This window comes from Rattus norvegicus, chromosome 1 (genome assembly GCF_021556685.1).
Source record: "Rattus norvegicus strain SHRSP/BbbUtx chromosome 1, alternate assembly SHRSP_T2T, whole genome shotgun sequence".
In the NCBI taxonomy this organism is placed as follows: Eukaryota; Metazoa; Chordata; class Mammalia; order Rodentia; family Muridae; genus Rattus; species Rattus norvegicus.
The window spans coordinates 270935675-270952952 of record NC_141534.1 but is presented as its reverse complement, the minus strand read 5'-3'; the positions used below and the strand labels follow the sequence as shown (position 1 = coordinate 270952952).

General features: G+C 45.8%; 1 protein-coding gene across 2 annotated transcripts in view; it reads left to right on the top strand.

Moving 5' to 3' along the window:
* The window catches only part of Gfra1 (GDNF family receptor alpha 1), a 232525-nt gene that overhangs the window by 56537 nt on the left and 158710 nt on the right, over positions 1 to 17278 (top strand). Inside the window, 1 exon segment of one of the 2 annotated variants that reach the window (NM_012959.2) lies at positions 8453 to 8467. The exons of the other annotated variant lie outside the window; for it this stretch is intronic. Coding sequence (NP_037091.1) covers positions 8453 to 8467 — 15 coding nt within the window. 2 annotated transcript variants of the gene reach the window in all.

Below are 17278 nucleotides of genomic sequence, written 5' to 3'. Positions count from 1 at the left end.
TGGAGCTAGGAAGGCAGTTCAGCCAGGGTTTGATCAAGTCTTTTTTGACTACAATGTTCACATGTGTGTGCTGATTGAAGTATCAAGCTCATGCTGCCCAATCAGCATGAGATTCCTATGAGTAAAAGTGGTTCTCCTCTGTTCAGGACAGAGCAGTAATCCTGCCTAAGTGGTAGAAGGCTAAATCCTGATTCTGGGGTTTCACGGCACAGTGACCACTGCCATGGTGAAGTGGCATCCCTCCGTCTTTGGGATATGTGATAAAACTGGACTTCAGTTTTGTCAGCTTGGAATGGGACTGGTGCCGTGCTGGACTAGGAAAATGGAGCAGTTATTAAAGTGCTCTGCAAGCAGGAAGGCTGGAGTTGGGATCCCCAGGATACATACATAAACGGTTCACAGAAGCCAGAAACAGAGACCAGGTGGCTCCTTGAAATTCATCAGCCAGTGAGCCTTGGTGAATTAGTGAGGGTGATTAAAGACAGCCATGGAATGTTGTGACCTCCACACAAATACGAGCACACATGCAGGCTTAGAAACGTGCACCTTGAAACTGCATGTACACACGCACACACTAATACTTACAAGTATTAGTAACCCCAAAAATGGACATTCTGAAATGCAACATTAGATAATGGATAAAAACAGAGGTCTTATCCTCAGTAAGGGGAAGCATGAGCCTACCCTACTTTTCAGTGCAGAAGAGAATTCATTTCATTCTTAGTGATCAGCAGTGGTAGAATTCAGCTGGATTCCAGTTACCCCTTGAACTACATGCGGGGTTGGCTGGGCTTGTGGACTCCATGGAGACTGATACTGAATGTGACTTCAGTTAATGGCAACTGTGACTTCTTTCAAGGGAGCAGTGTTCACTCCAGCGGTTCTCCAGATCCCTTCCCTGGCCCTGGTTAGTTGGGTGTAAGTAAAATTTATAGTGCTTTACGGTAAAAGCTCTGGACGCAAAAAAAGGATTTTTCTCTCAGTAGCTCAATCCACAGGAGAACTCGTAAGACAGCTGTCTCCCCAGGTGAGACTTCTTAAATGGGAGTTAAGTGCATCGCATTTTCAAGAAACTAAACTGCCCTCATCTATAATTTAACCTGGGAAAGAAAGAAGCGTAGAGAGATGAGTGTGATTCCATTGTTTGAGGAGTAGTAACTACCCCTCCCCCAGAAGGCATGCAAACTCCCTCTGTGGGGCAGATCTTGAGCGCAGTGGTGTGTGGGCTAAGCGTGATAGTGTAACCATGGTGAGGTTTCTCTACCTGTAGTCAGGGGCTGCGGACTCAAATAGTAAATTATTCCTAGCAGACGGAATGGGCAGTAAGACCCTCCATCCACTTCTCCTCATAAAACAGAGCAATAGGTAAGTAAAGGACAGGCGACTCACTTAACCCACGTGGCTCTGTGCGCTGCTAATTATTAACCCAGGCCCAGGACAGGGGTTCACCCAGAGTGTAGTTAAATCATTTTTAATAGAGGTAAACACTAGCTGTGTGGGTGAGCAGTACTCAAGAAAATTTCTCATCAGCCACGTTCAGGAATCACCCAGCCTAATTGCCATAACTTATTAATAATAATAATAAATAATCTAGTCTTTTTATGGCCTGGGTCTCTGAGGACTCCATGCATTACAGAGCTGGGCCGGGGGTGGGGGTGGGGTGGAGGTTGAATCCCTCCATAGTGGTGGGGGAGGGGCACATGTCCTTGGTCTTCCATCAGGTTAAGAAAGGCAGATCTGGACTCCTTCCTTCTCGCTTCCTTCCCACAAATGAATGGCCAGCTCACACATGGCCTTTCATCTGTCTCCAGGACTAGTAGGGCTCCAGGGGCTGGAGGGTGGGCGGGGGAGCCGGGGGTGAGGGGCTGGGGAACAGGCTTTCTTTGTTCACGTGAGTCTGAGCAAAGCTTTGTCTGAAGGAGTCGGTTTCCTCTGCATCACTGTCCCTGGTGTCCTTTGGGCTCAACCTAATTGTGGCCAGGGTGGTGGTCACTGGTAACTCCCCGTTCTGGATTTATGTGATTCTGAGTCCTGAGAGGGTAGAAAATGCCACAGTGTCTTACCCTCAGTGTGACTTTCAGTGGCTTAAATATCTCAGTGAACTTCACCTTCCCAATGGCATGGAAGTGGTTTTTAGAATCTGTGGCAAGGAAATGAGAGGTCAGAGGGGGCATCTCCTGAATAATTCTCCATGGTTGGCTAGACCAAAACCATGACCCCCGTACTCCCATTCTTCGAGCTTTGATCTTTAGAAGTGGCAAAGCTGATGGCTGTGGAGATAGAGGCTGTGTTCACAAATGCTAGAGCACAGGGAGGTGTGGTGCGGTGAGCCTTGGGGGCCAGTATCTTGTAACACCCATTGACCTGGGGAAAGTGTGTGTGTGTGTGTGTGTGTGTGTGTGTGTGTGTGTGTGTGTTGGAGTGTGACAATGTAGCTGAACCACGTAGACATGGTCAGCTCCCCCCTCTTCCTCCTCCCTCACTTACACTGCCCATCTACACACCATTCTAGCGTGAGCTTGGTGGCCCTTTTCATCTGGTAACGTGAAATTTTGAAAGACTTGCCAGCCAGCCATTATTCCAGGGAATGCAACGTAGATGCTGCCAAGAATGGGGTGACTTGTGCCACAGATCCCTACCACCATCCCCAAGACATGAATCTAGAGTGTAAATTTCATGCTGGTGCCTGTGTAGAATTTGTACTAGAGTCTGTACATGTGGGTAAAATGTGAGCATGGAAGAACTCCTGGAAAAGCTAAGATAGTCAGGAGGCTTTGGGAGTGGCAGGCCTGAGTAGCATCTGTGCACATTTGTCTGAAGCATCTGAAGCACACAGTAGGACTGCAAAGATGTGAAGCACACAGTAGGACAGGGAGGAGCAAGGCCAAGAAATCAGCCCTGAGTTCCTTTCCCTGCAACCTGCTGGTGTTGTCCAGTGACTCAAATGAATTCTGAGTTTCAAAGGAAGTGCTCCTTGTCCAAATCATGGAGAGGAGGGTTGAGGATTCAGGACAGATGTCGAGACTGCTTCTGCATTTAAGGGATTAATCTCATTTCCCTGATGTTTTCAAGGTTGAAGGTTTGTGTCTGTATTCACTAAAGGGGGATGATAAATGTCCAATTTGTCCTTTGTTAATAATCATGATAAGCATTTGAACTTTATTAAGGTGAAATGAGCCTCGTGTAGCCCTGGCTCAGTCTTGAGGTCCATGTCTGACCTTAGGGAAGATTTTCCATTGATCCTAGACTCAGTTTCCTTATGTTGTACATTAAGGGAGTGGTAAGACAGAGGCACCGTCCTTTGCTTCTCTCTCAGTGCTAATACAGTGTCCAGCGGCCGGGACGTAGGTAGGAGCTTAAGATCCGTTGCTCCTATCCCCAGGAGCTCACAGTCTACAGAAATAACTAATTATAATCCAACTTCTAATTGCGACATGCCTGGATTGCTCTAGGAACACAGGTGGAAATGGCAAGTTCCCTCTCTGTGGGGACATAGTTCACAGTGCCTGTGACACTTGAAGGATGAGTAGGAGGGCTCTGTCAGGAGTAGAAGCTAGTCAGAGACTTTAAGGTGGTGAGGTCCAGGATGCAATCACATGTATTGTGGTAGATTAAAGGGGCCACCTACAGCCTTTTCCCGGGTCCTCGGGTAGCAGCATCTCACCGCTGAGATGAGATATCCTTAAGGCTCAAGGATATTGCACAGCATACACAGAAGGGTGTGGTCTGCAGGTTCTCAAGTCCCTGACAGAGATGCCAGAGTGTGTGTTTATAATCTACAAACGCTGTGCTGTATACTTTAAATCACTTTCAGATGGCTTCTAAAATCTAACGCAATGAGTGCCGTGTAGACGGCTATGATAATATGTTACTCAGGACACAATAACAACAACACATGGTTGTCCATCTTTAACACATTTAAAAAAAACCACATCTTCGTTCTTGGTTGGGTGGCTGATGAGGAAGATTTCTCTTAAGAACGGGGGATGGACGGATAAAGCAGAGCAGAGTCAGGGAAGTGGTGGGATTGGCCGTTCAGAATCGTGTGGGTTTCCTCAGAAGCAGGGGGATGAAATTTTTAAGTATTTCTCATCCAAGTCACTCTGACTGGCTTGGTTTGCCTGTGAGAGCATGTGTGTTTTGTGCCAGGTTGCTCTCGAAGGGGACATGTACAGAAAAGGAGGGCTTGACAGGGGTAGGAGAGAGAGTAATAGACTGCACTACATATGTGTGTGAAACTGTCAAGAAAAGGTTTAATTAATAAAATCAGGGGCTGTGTAGCCGAGTGGAATGAAATCTGCAACTTCAGGACTTCTGACCTGTTGATGTGGCAGGCAAATGACTGCACCATTCAGGACCCTTGGCTCTTCCTGACCCCATGGGCGCTGGTGGTTCATGTGTCAGTGCTATAAAGTTGATGCTGATTGTGTAGTTCTTACTTGTTTTTTAAGTGACAATAAGGTTAGTTCTAAACAGAGATTATGGATATAAGGTGTGCTTATTGCTAAAGATTAAAATAATATATAAAAATCTCATGTAAGATTAAACCCAAGTTCCATCCACCAAAGAAAAGCAATCTTTGTGGTCATTGTAGCAAACCACCTTCCCCCCACTCAAAGATGTAGTTATCTAGTGATAAAAACTGCATGGTATTGGTACAGAGACAGACAGATAGACCAATGGAATAGAATTGAAGACCCAGAAATGAACCCACACACCTATGGTCACTTGATTTTTGACAAAGGAGCCAAAACCATCAAATGGAAAAAAGATAGCATTTTCAGCAAATGGTGCTGGTTCAACTGGAGGGCAACATGTAGAAGAATACAGATCGATCCATGCTTATCACCCTGTACAAAGCTTAAGTCCAAGTGGATCAAGGACCTCCACATCAAACCAGACACACTCAAACTAATAGAAGAAAAACTAGGGAAGCATCTGGAACTCATGGGCACTGGAAAAAATTTCCTGAACAAAACACCAATGGCTTATGCTCTAAGATCAAGAATCGACAAATGGGATCTCATAAAACTGCAAAGCTTCTGTAAGGCAAAGGACACTGTGGTTAGGACAAAACGGCAACCAACAGATTGGGAAAAGATCTTTACCAATCCTACAACAGATAGAGGCCTTATATCCAAAATATACAAAGAACTCAAGAAGTTAGACCGCAGGGAAACAAATAACCCTATTAAAAAATGGGGTTCAGAGCTAAACAAAGAATTCACAGCTGAGGAATGCCGAATGGCGGAGAAACACCTAAAGAAATGTTCAACATCTTTAGTCATAAGGGAAATGCAAATCAAAACAACCCTGAGATTTCACCTCACACCAGTGCGATTGGCTAAGATCAAAAACTCAGGTGACAGCAGATGCTGGCGAGGATGTGGAGAAAGAGGAACACTCCTCCATTGTTGGTGGGATTGCAGACTGGTAAAACCATTCTGGAAATCAGTCTGGAGGTTCCTCAGAAAATTGGACATTGAACTGCCTGAGGATCCAGCTATACCTCTCTTGGGCATATACCCAAAAGATGCCTCAACATATAAAAGAGACACGTGCTCCACTATGTTCATCGCAGCCTTATTTATAATAGCCAGAAACTGGAAAGCACCCAGATGCCCTTCAACAGAGGAATGGATACAGAAAATGTGGTACATCTACACAATGGAATATTACTCAGCTATCAAAAACAACGAGTTTATGAAATTCGTAGGCAAATGGTTGGAACTGGAAAATATCATCCTGAGTGAGCTAACCCAATCACAGAAAGACATACATGGTATGCACTCATTGATAAGTGGCTATTAGCCCAAATGCTTGAATTACCCTAGATCCCTAGAACAAACGAAACTCAAGACGGATGATCAAAATGTGAATGCTTCACTCCTTCTTTAAATGAGGAAAAAGAATACCCTTGGCAGGGAAGGGAGAGGCAAAGATTAAAACAGAGACTGAAGGAACACCCATTCAGAGCCTGCCCCACATGTGGCCCATACATATACAGCCACCCAATTAGACAAGATGGATGAAGCAAAGAAGTGCAGACCCACAGGAGCCGGATGTAGATCGCTCCTGAGAGACACAGCCAGAATACAGCAAATATAGAGGCGAATGCCAGCAGCAAACCACTGAACTGAGAATAGGTCCCCTATTGAAGGAATCAGAGAAAGAACTGGAAGAGCTTGAAGGGACTCGAGACCCCAAAAGTACAACAATGCCAAGCAACCAGAGCTTCCAGGGACTAAGCCACTACCTAAAGACTATACATGGACTGACCCTGGACTCTGACCCCATAGGTAGCAATGAATATCCTAGTAAGAGCACCAGTGGAAGGGGAAGCTCTGGGTCCTGCTAAGACTGAACCCCCAGTGAACTAGTCTATGGGGGGAGGGCGGCAATGGGGGGAGGGTTGGGAGGGGAACACCCATAAGGAAGGGGAGGGGGGAGGGGGATGTTTGCCCGGAAACCGGGAAAGGGAATAACACTCGAAATGTATATAAGAAATACTCAAGTTAATAAAAAAAAAAAAAAAAAAAGATGTAGTTATCTTTTTGTGTGCGAGGACACTGTTGCTCTCCTCAGACATACAAGAGGGCATCAGATACCATTACAGATGGTTGTGAGCCACCATGTGGTTGCTGGGAATTGAACTCAGGAACTCTGGGAAGAGTAGTCAGTGCTCTTAACCGTTTGAGCCAGGCCCCAGCAAACCTCTGTTAATGCAGCCATAAACATGCATGTGCCCACAGGCACATAAATGTCCTTGGGGGTTATGTGCTCCACCTAGATGTCTAATGTTTTCAGTGAAGGTCAGTTAAAGTCTATAACCATTTAGTGTGTGGGAGTGGGGGGATACAGGTATGCGGTGGTGTCTGTGTAGACTATCTAAATAGTCTTTTCTTTCCTTTCTCCTTCACACAGATTCCAGGGCTCAAACTTGGGTTCTCAGGTTTACATGATGGGAGCTTTACCTGATCCATCTCTGCACTCCTCCTTAGTCATTAAAGTCACTGCACAGCAAGTCGTGCGCACACACATTACATTGGTTCCCTGGCAACTGTTGGCAGTATCCTATGGTTTCCCACTGTAAATAATACTTTGATGAGCTTCTCTTTTAGACCCCTTTTAGGAGGTATTTTGTTGGGTTAAAGTCCTAAAGTTGTTGGTCAAGGACTGCAGATTGGATATTTCCATTCATGCTCTCAGACTATCTTCTGGAAGCTTCTTTTCATAGCCCTGCAGACAGAGCAGGTGCTCTTAGCTCCCATCTGGGTGGTCCTGGGTCACTGTTCCCTCTGTATCTCGAAGATACCAAATGAAACACCATGATCACTTAAGAAACTTCAGTGATGATTGGGAGGCTAAGATTCCTTATACATGGAAGATTTTAAAATAAATGCTTTCTACGTGTAGCTGTGGCCACTGAGAGATAGAGGAAAACAATTATCTTGATTCCTGATTGCTAAACACTGAAAATGCGACCAACATCAGAATGGAAAGATAAACGCTAGCATAATCACAGGGTGGAATTCTCTGTAGCCATGAAAATGGCCGCCGTACTGTGGGTCCCATCTGCACTGTTGAGCAGAGACGACAGTTAGAAAAACAGAGCCTTACAGTCCGAGTCCACTAGGTCAAAGTACACTTGGGGTTGGAAGTGCTCTTGGGCAGACCCTGGAGACAGGGTGGGTTTTTGGTTGGTTGTTTTTGTTCTTCTGTGGCTATTAGTAACAAAGTATTCTTCACATAACAGTCCCCCAGGTGTTTGTTGAAAAAGATACATGAATTTTTTTTCTTTCTAGCAGACTTAGTGTTCACCTTGAAGACCGGTGTGCTTATTAGTCATGGGTTACAATGTGGGGAGTGTGTGTGAGCTTTGCTTGTGTGGTAAATAGGATCCTTAATTTCACAGAGGTTTTAAGTTTATGCTTTCATGAGATACTGTTGTCTTTGGTCAGTCAGATAGCTTTTCAGAGCTTGATAATTTCAGGATCACACAGGTTTGGGTTCAGTCCTGAGCCCCTGCTGTATTAGCCTTGTGGAAACTCAGTTTCTCTATAAAATAAGAATGATACAGAGCCTGTTTCATAAGGCCATTGCAGTTGTGACATTATACATCCCAACAAACACCTTTGTCCTGTGTGTTACATGCCGACTACTGTCCTATGTCATTAAGAGTCAGGACATGACATATTTAATCTTTCCAGCCACAATACCTGTGTTCTGGTTTAGGGGACAGCAAACACAGAGTTTATAAGTATTAGCCATGATTTAGACCCCGGTGGTCTCCACCCATGACCTTGAGCTTGGTGTGCAGTGAGTGCTGTGTGGAGAGCAGTTAGCAAAGCCAGCATATGTGAACTGATTGCTACACTTCCTTCTTTGCCATCACTAATGTCTTCCTCTCTTTTTCTCCTCCCCTCTCCCACGTTCCCGTTCTGCTGTCAAGATGTTTTCCAGCAAGGTAAGTTTCACCGCTATTGGGTGGTGGGACTTCGCTTTCTCTGAGGATGTGTCTCTCAAAATTAAGGGACCCTATAAGGACAGTAGCCAGAAGTACCATCGGTCTCTTCTGGGGTTGGGTCTGGGAACTAAATATCTGGGGAGGAGGGCAGGGATGCCATGGGACTTGGGAGGAATGGATATTTATAGAGACAGTTGTCCTGAATCAGAGGCAGCTCCTGCTTTCAGAGTCTCTGTCAACCTGTCCCAGTGGAGATGTCTTTGCTGAGCAAACACGTAGTCATGGAGGTGTGGCAAGAGCAGGCTAGTTTTGACACTCCAGCCTAGCCATACCTCTCTATCTGACTGTATTACTGACAGAGTCAGACAACAGTGAGTGGTGTCCTTTGTTTTATAACCCAAGGTCTCATGCTCTGGTGATTTTCTCATTGGTGTGTCTGATTGGTATGTCCTCGTCATGCATTGCTGAAACCCATGGGTTTTCATACCACTGGCCAGGTTGTGGTCCTCACTTGTGCACAGCCACATAGCTCTTTGAAACAGAAGGGAACTCTGGGGTCATGACCTGACTAGAACCTTCTGGATGCACATCATAGGAGAATTGCCTTTCAGTTAAGTTTGGGTAATAGTGGGGCAGGCATTAGTTGTTTTTATTCAAGCTGGGAAATATGTCCACTGTATCTTTCTGGAACTCAAAGCTGGTTTACAGTAAACATTTAAAAATACGCCCAGGCATTCCATAAATAGCTTCCGAATATTCTTAGTCGGTGCGTTTTCCAAAACTGCTATTGCACCCCAAACACGAAGCTCACGTTACAGAGAGTACCTGCTCTCCGATAGAAGCCAGGTTGTGGGTAACGAGGAGGGTTCCATTGTGTTGTCTTTTAAGAGTCTGGAGTCGTAGACCTACTTTCATAAATAATTCATAAAATTTCAACAAGCTATAAGCAATAAGTTCCATTTGACTAGAGACTAAGAGATGGGCAGAATTGAAAAGGTGTCATGGCTGTCGGCGTAATGAGAGCACTGCGGTTGGCCCGTGCCCATTGCTGCAGTGGCTTCTCATCCTTGACAAATTGGGGGTTCAGCGAGACAGTGGGGAAGGAGACCCCCATGAATTGCAATATAAACACCACCCACCCGACTCCAAATGATATCTCTCCCCTAGCAACATAAAGTGCTTGAGCCAGGAACATGCATTTCAGGGCTATCGGTGGAGGGGGAAGAGGCGAGCCTCCCATCCGTGTGCCACAGAGAGCCGTCTCGAGCGCTGTAATTGATATGAAGAGTGGCTGGCGGAGAGTGGATGTCAAATCTGTGTCCCTTTTTCATCATTCATGCCATTTGATTGATGGGATTTGCCTGTCAGTTGCAATGATACACACAGTAAAACTTATAATCATCTACAAATCACTGGCCGTTGAGACTTAATAGCATCCGAAAGAGAAAGAAGCCTGTGGCCAAGAGTTGCCTACTGCATCATGGGATGGGGGCCGCAGCGCTCTCTGAAGATATTACGAGGGTCTGCGTCCCTGAAAAATGCTACCCTCTTCTCTACGGCCATCAGTTGCTGATAGCTTCTTGGCTAAGGATGGGACTTCAGGGCCTCTTGCCACCTGTACTGGGATTTTGGCTGACTTGATCTTGTGCGGATCTTGTGCATGTTGCCATAGCTACTTTGAGCTCTCTGGACAGCTACACTGTCCTGCAACTACCTACCCTTTCTCTGCAGGAGTCTATTTCTGCATCTTTACATCTTTCTGCCCTGTTTTTCACAATGGTCCCTGAGCTTTAGGGCAAGAGGATGTGCAACAGTCGTCCTGTTTGAAGCTGAATATCCCACAGTCTTTTATTCTCTGCTGATTTACCAGTTGTGACGCTCTAGCCACGCCCAAGTAGATAAGATGGTCCCATCCACACAGTGTGCACACAGGCAGCAGTAAGTGTGCTTAGTGGGAGTTGGGGGAGAGGTTGGGAGAGAAGAGTGGGAGTGAGAAACAGGAGAGAAACTTGAGGGGAGGGAGTGGGGGGTTAGATTTGATGAAAACATTAGCTGAGTATATGAAATTCTCAATAAAAGAGTCACTTCCAAAAGTATTTACCAGATTTGATATACCCAATTTCTATTTATTGATTTTTAATATTTCCCAACTTTCACGAAGTTTATAAATTTTTATCCATATTTTATGTAGTGAATGTTATTTTTTTGACCCCCAAGCACCAGAACTTTGAAAGCATTTGTTGTTGAGGTACTACAATTTATAAATCACTTTTATATTGAACACATACATAAAAGATACTGGCAATTTAATTATTGTTAATTATTCACAGACCTTGTTCGTAAAAGACCATTCTTTTTCTAAGACACCCTATAAAGGACATCTAAGAGCTTACACAGCTGATACCTACCCTGTCCCTGTGCCTTCGTTTCTGGTCACTCAGTGTTCCAGATGATGTTGACAGACACAGGCAACCAAGCCAAGGCATGCTGCATCCTTTACACAGACTCAGGAGACATGATCGCTACCACCGGAAATCCCTGGGGGATGTAAGTTGTGGTAGAAACAAACAGCAGGAATCTAGCGTTTGTAAGTGAATGGGTGCCACTGAGGTCATTTTCTGAAACCCATTTCAGGGTAGCCACCAACAGTGGCTCTACCTTCCTGAACACTTCCTGTGGCTTGGACTGGGTGCAGGGCTAAGTGTGGGGCTGGGCGCCAGGTGGAAGAGCCACTGATGTACAGGTGTGCCTTGTCAGCAAGGGGAGAGCCTGTCTGCCTGCAGCCTGGCTAGGTGTTTGTTCTGCGTGCACTCTGGCAGCATGCACGCGGTTGACAACCTCAGACCTTCTCAGAGGAAGCACACGTTATTTCCTCTGGATGGCATTATCTTTATTTCACTACAGATCAGTCTTGTCACAGTAGGTGACAATGTGGCAGCTCCTGCTGGGCCTTTCAGGGCTGTGTGTGTGGTGTGGTGTATGTTTGCAGGCATGGGTTTCTCTCTCCATCCCGTGGTTTTGGCACTTTCTTCTGGAAATGCTACTTGCCTCAGCCACAACTGAAGATGGTCGAGGGTCAGTGCACCCACAGTGGAACCTTTTCCAAACAAAGAGCCCAGGCCATGGAGCCACGTTTCCTGTTGTTCACAGAGCCCCTGAGACACTGGTTCTCACTCTGTGGTTCTTCAAGCATGTACTGGGACAATGTGTATAGACGCACATGTCTCCACTTAGAGCTCTTTCACAGCAACCCTTTGATGATGGTGAACAGGCCTACACACACACACACACACACACACACACACACAGAGAGAGAGAGAGAGAGAGAGAGAGAGAGAGAGAGAGAGAGAGAGAGAGAGAGAGGCGCCTGCATGGCTCATTTTAAGCTGCTGAAGCACTGTTTAAAATGCACTCATCCATCGATATAACTCTGATTCCAATGCACTCATCCATCGATGTAACTCTGATTCCAAAATCAAACAGAAACTCAGTGAGCACCTTCAAGATCAGAACACTGTCACTCGGTGGGGCGTTTGTAAACACACACCGGCACAGTAGCTAGATGTAGCAGTTGAGTTGATTCTCTTTGTAACAAAGTTCTTGCATGACCTGAGACCAAAGTCTGCTCTGTTTTCTGCCCAGAGTTAGTCTGTTGCTTAGGGAGAGATACGTCCTCTGCCATGTCTTCTGTAGCTGCAAATAGGTGTTGGGTACTGTGTTGGGCTTGATGAACCGGGAGTGCACGAGACAGCAACAGTTCTTCTTCATGGATCTCACAGCTGGGCATGCAGGATAATTGGTAGCCTAGGAAGCACAGAAATAAAACAACTTAGAGTGTGTCTAGTGACAGAATCATTCCAGGGTGATGTTCTAGTGCCTGAGAGGGAAGCTTCACATGGTATGGCCAGGGGAAGACAAGAATGGCTTTCGGTGTTCTGGGCTCCAGGGGAAGCAGCCATGGCTGTGGGTGGTGAGTGGCGAGAACTGCATAGAACAAACAGGGAGAATGGGGCTGAGTGGGGTCTGCAGCTCAGGGGAATGAAGCTGGAGGAGCTTTTCAGTAGAAGAGCTTTATTTACATCTAAAAACAACCCCTTTGGCTGAGCAAATAGGTGCAGAGGTGCAGTATGGGAAGAGGGGCTGGAGGTGGCTGCCCAGTGGGCTCAGGCCCTTCTCTCATCTTCTGGTGAGACTCTGCTCTCCTAGGCTGGGGAACCAGCAGTCTGTCCAAGTTAGGAAGCCCCCTTTCTCCAAAGCACATGCTTAAACATGCATGTGTATGTGTGTGTGTGTGTGCATGTGTGTGTGTATGTATGCACGTGTGTGTGTGTGTATGTGTGTGTTACTTGTATGTCATGAAGTCCGTAAATGCTTTTCCTCTGAAACATAAACAAGGTTACATCTGGCTCTAGGTATCTGTCCTCAGACAACCATGGGTGGAAAATGTGGCTTGCAGCTACTAAGCATGGGACAGTTCATTTCTCTTCTCATTTGCCCTTTGTGCATGAATGTTCACCTTAAATAAGGTCTTAAGCATGTGCAGGTTTAGAGTTCTAGACCAACCAACAGATTCCAGGTCATGACTACATAGGAGATTAAAACCGGTCTGGAGGGATGGCTCAGCAGTTAAGAGTACATATGGCTTTTTCAGAAAACCTAAGTTCGATTCCCCAAATCCACCTCAGCAGCTTATAACTGCCTCGATTTAGGCTCCAGGAGACCTGGCACCTCCTTCTGGCTTCCTGAGAAATCTGCACTCATGTGCATGTAACCACACACATACACATCACTAAAAGAAAAATTAAAAAAATAATACATACACACATAACACACACACATGCATACATGCATATATACGCATACACATAAGCATACATGTGCACATATGCAAATATACACACATGTATATACACACATATACACATACAACATGCACACATACACATGCATATGCACAGATACATATGTATGCACACGCATGTATATACACACATGTGCATATATATACACACATGCAAACATACACATACACACATGTATATATTTATATAAACTTTGAGTTTGAGCAAAGCTAGAGTAATCAATTCTAAGGTCCCCTGGGTCCCTGGCATATGGGAAGAGAAATTGTTCATTGATGTCACTGTAGCCTCATGGACCCTTGTACCTGTTTGACACAATTCTTTAGTTCCACAGATCAGCTAGGAACCATGAGAGAATCTGGATTCCTCTGGACAGAAGTTTTTCCAGGGAAGCCGGAGCTCTGAGGCTGTATGCAGGACTCTAGTTGTTAAGCTTTTATATAAAGCTTAAACAAAGTAGAACCTGTTTGTGCCAGGAAGGCCTCTGCTCTCCACGGGTGGCTGATGCTCTGGGGAACTCGGCTCTGTTCAGGGTGGGCTTACTTTCCTGTGTTGGGACAGTTTTGTAGCCCCACGACCTTGGCTTTTCCTCATTTGTAAAGTTTGAGGATTGGGGGAGGCCACCTGCTGCCTCCCTGCTCCCATTGGTGGAGTTGAGTCTCGGCATAGCTTTCTAAGGGTTTCAGCCGCTGTCGGCAGAGCCTGGGTGGGCACTAAGAATTAAGGTTAGAGAAGTGGCTTCAGAACTGTAGCACAGCCACTTTGAGACACCAGCTCTTTCCCAGCAGATGGATCCTGGGATCTGCGACGGATAGCAATGCTTTTATTAATTTGAAGAGAACAATAAATCATAGCTTGGTCTCTGGCAGCTACGCCAAGCATGTTAATTGTTGGGGTGGGCTTGTGGTGACAGGAGACCACAGTCATTTATAATAAGCCCAACTTGAGCTCCTCTGTGTCTTTAGAACTTACTGGTCTAACTCCTGTGGCCGGATCTTCGGTTTTCCCCAGCCACTTCAGAAAACCCATTATTATGAGGGAAGCTTTGGCCCCTTAGCCCTGAATTATGGCTCTTCTGATAGCATCTTACATTATGAAATACTGTCTTCTTCATGAGTGTGGGACTTGGGGTGGATGCATTAAATCCGTTGCTATCATTTTTAGGCAGATGTGCTAAGTTTCTGTCCATGATTGTTGATTTGTAAGTGGAGGGCGAGGATACATTAACGCTGTGGCAGAAGCGTCTGGTTCCCGGCCACACTGTCCCTTATGTTAATGCCCACTGTGGAGGCAGGCAGGCCATTTCCTCATTCTGCCCAGAATTAATAGAATATGCTGTGCCATGTAGGAAATGCATCTATCTTCCCAGCACAAGTGGATAACATTAGCGTTTAATTTTTACATAGATTCAGCGTGTGTGTGTGTGTGTGTGTGTGTGTGTGTGTGTGTAACCAGAAGCATGTGTAAATGCTCACATTCTCTGTGACACTTTATCACGCTCCATGTGGGATACCCAGGATGGCCTGCTCCCTGCTGGGTGACTTTGTTCTAGGTCTCTCCTGTCAATGCATTTGTCCTATGTCCACTCTAGTAGGAGAATATGGTTTGGGATGGGGTTGTAGTCTTTTCCCCCACTCTACCCTGTGTTTCAAATTTTCCAAATTTGTAAAGGTGAAAGCTTTGATTCCTCCAGGGATAGTACTAAAAAGAACAGTTTGTCCTTTCCAGGTTTTACTGAAGAGTTGGGTGTCAGCCCTTGGGAGTCAGAGGCAGGAGCAGCACAGAGTTTTCTTGTCATGGACATTATGATAAGACCTTGTCTTAGAAGAAGCTGTGGGGTTACTGTTAATTCTGGTGTTGGTTGAATTTTGTATTCCAAGCATTGCCCTGGGCCCTCAGCTCACGTCCTCTTTGTCGACTCATTCATAAATGTCCGGAAGTGGTTATAGTTGGTAATCTGATCTTACAGGAGAAATTAGAAGTAGGGTGGGATTGGAGTTGTGTAACTAGTGAATGGTAGAGTAGGGTCTGTCTCTTTAGTTGATGGTCTCCTGTATGGAAAAACCTGAGCAGGAAAACAGCACAGTGTGTGCTGGTGGGTTCTGTGCTTGGTTCCCCTGTAATTATGGGTGGTGATGGAGGGTGGGCAGGTCTTGGAGCTGCTCCCATGTGGCTGAGAGTAGAGTCCACTCATGACGGGATTTGAGAGTCTGTCTGTTCTTTTCTGTGTGAGGACATAGTGAGGACTAGAAGCAGGGTACACGTCAGACCTTGTCCTCAACAAATGCCAAGGCTGCTGCCACCCTCGCTTGACTACCCATCTACTAATGGCACCACCCTGGGGATTTTGTTGCAACTTGGGGGTTTTAAGGGATCAAACGTTGAGACCAGGGCAGACCTTTTCTCAGGTCTCCTTGTTTACAGATGACACGATCGTCCTGAGAAACAGTCCTCAACTTGATGACACGGCACTGCTTGGCTGGTTGCTGTTACTCACCGTGACATTTGATGTTACCTGCTCTGTGTGTGACAGCAGTGGAACTGTAGAGGTGGGAGGACAGTTTGTGGGAGACGATCCTCAGGTCCTCAGGGTGGGTGCCAGGTGCCCTTACCCAGAAGCCATCTTTCCGGCCCTGTTTTCCATGATTATACTGGAACTGTGTGTGTTAGCAAGGAATAAAACTGACGCCATGTGACCTTGGCATGTGACCTTTCCGCCCCTTCATGTGAAGGATACATACCGTCCCCTTAGAGGGGATTGATGATGATTGACACGGATCTCGATCACTCGACTGGAATGGCATTTGTCACATTTGTCACCTGTGAAGTTACTCTTCTCATTCCTGCTGTCCCCCTAGAAGGAGCCTACATGAAGCCCAGGTCAGGAGTGAAGCCTTAATTCCCTCATGGATCTGCACGGATTGTCTTGCACTTGCGATCTCCCTGTATTTAATACTCCATTCGCTAATTTGTGTATATTTGCTGAAATGTATTAAGTGCTCATAATAATTTATAATACCAATTAATATGAACTCATGGGTATTTATTTTATACTCTGTCTTATCGCTACACTATTAATTTCCTTGCTCAATTTGCTTCAGTTTGGGGCACTGGAAACCCCTTGATATATTAATAATCAAGAATACATATATATGTATGAATGTATGCGTATATATACATATATTTGCATTTCTATACTGTTGTGCCAAAAGATATTCCAGACATATTTCCCACTTGATACTTGATACTACCGGAGAATCATTTCATTTAGATCCTCCTGACTGGCAGCACAAAACCTACACACGCATGCATACATGCACACACGTATGCACGCACACATGAACACATATATGTTGACCTCTGAAAAATGCCTATCTTGAATACCTCTGCCTTAATCAAGCATATCTTTGCTAAGTGAAGCTTAAGTCACTCAAGTCTCCAGCTCAGTCCATTACTATAAAGAAGATATTGGCCTTCTGTCCTTGCTGGTTTGGAGGCTGCCTGGGCCAGGGCTTGGGCCCTGGTGCCTGAGTTCGACTTCTACCCTCCCTTGTCCTAATTGGTACAGAAGGAGCAATCGTACACTTCCAGTGGGACCCTTTTCAAGGCATCACATGATTGCCCAAGCAGGGAAGAGCAGGTTCAAAGTGTTCCTCTCTGCTTCCACATCTGACCCAGGCTTTCTTCCCTGACTCCTCCAACACTCCACTAGCTTGGAAGCAAACTGCGGGTTTGTCGTGACTGGAGTGGGGGCTGGTTGCTTGGAGACTTGCCTCTGAATGGAGCACTTGTCCTTTGCTCACTTTATCGTGGGTGAGTCAGGGACAAAGCAGCTGGTTTGTTTATGGCCTTCTGCATGTTGAGGGCTTACATCCCTGTACCTTCTCTTGGGGAACAAACTCAGAGACACCCTTTTACGTCTCCAACCTTGGTCTCAGGGTAGGTGATGAGG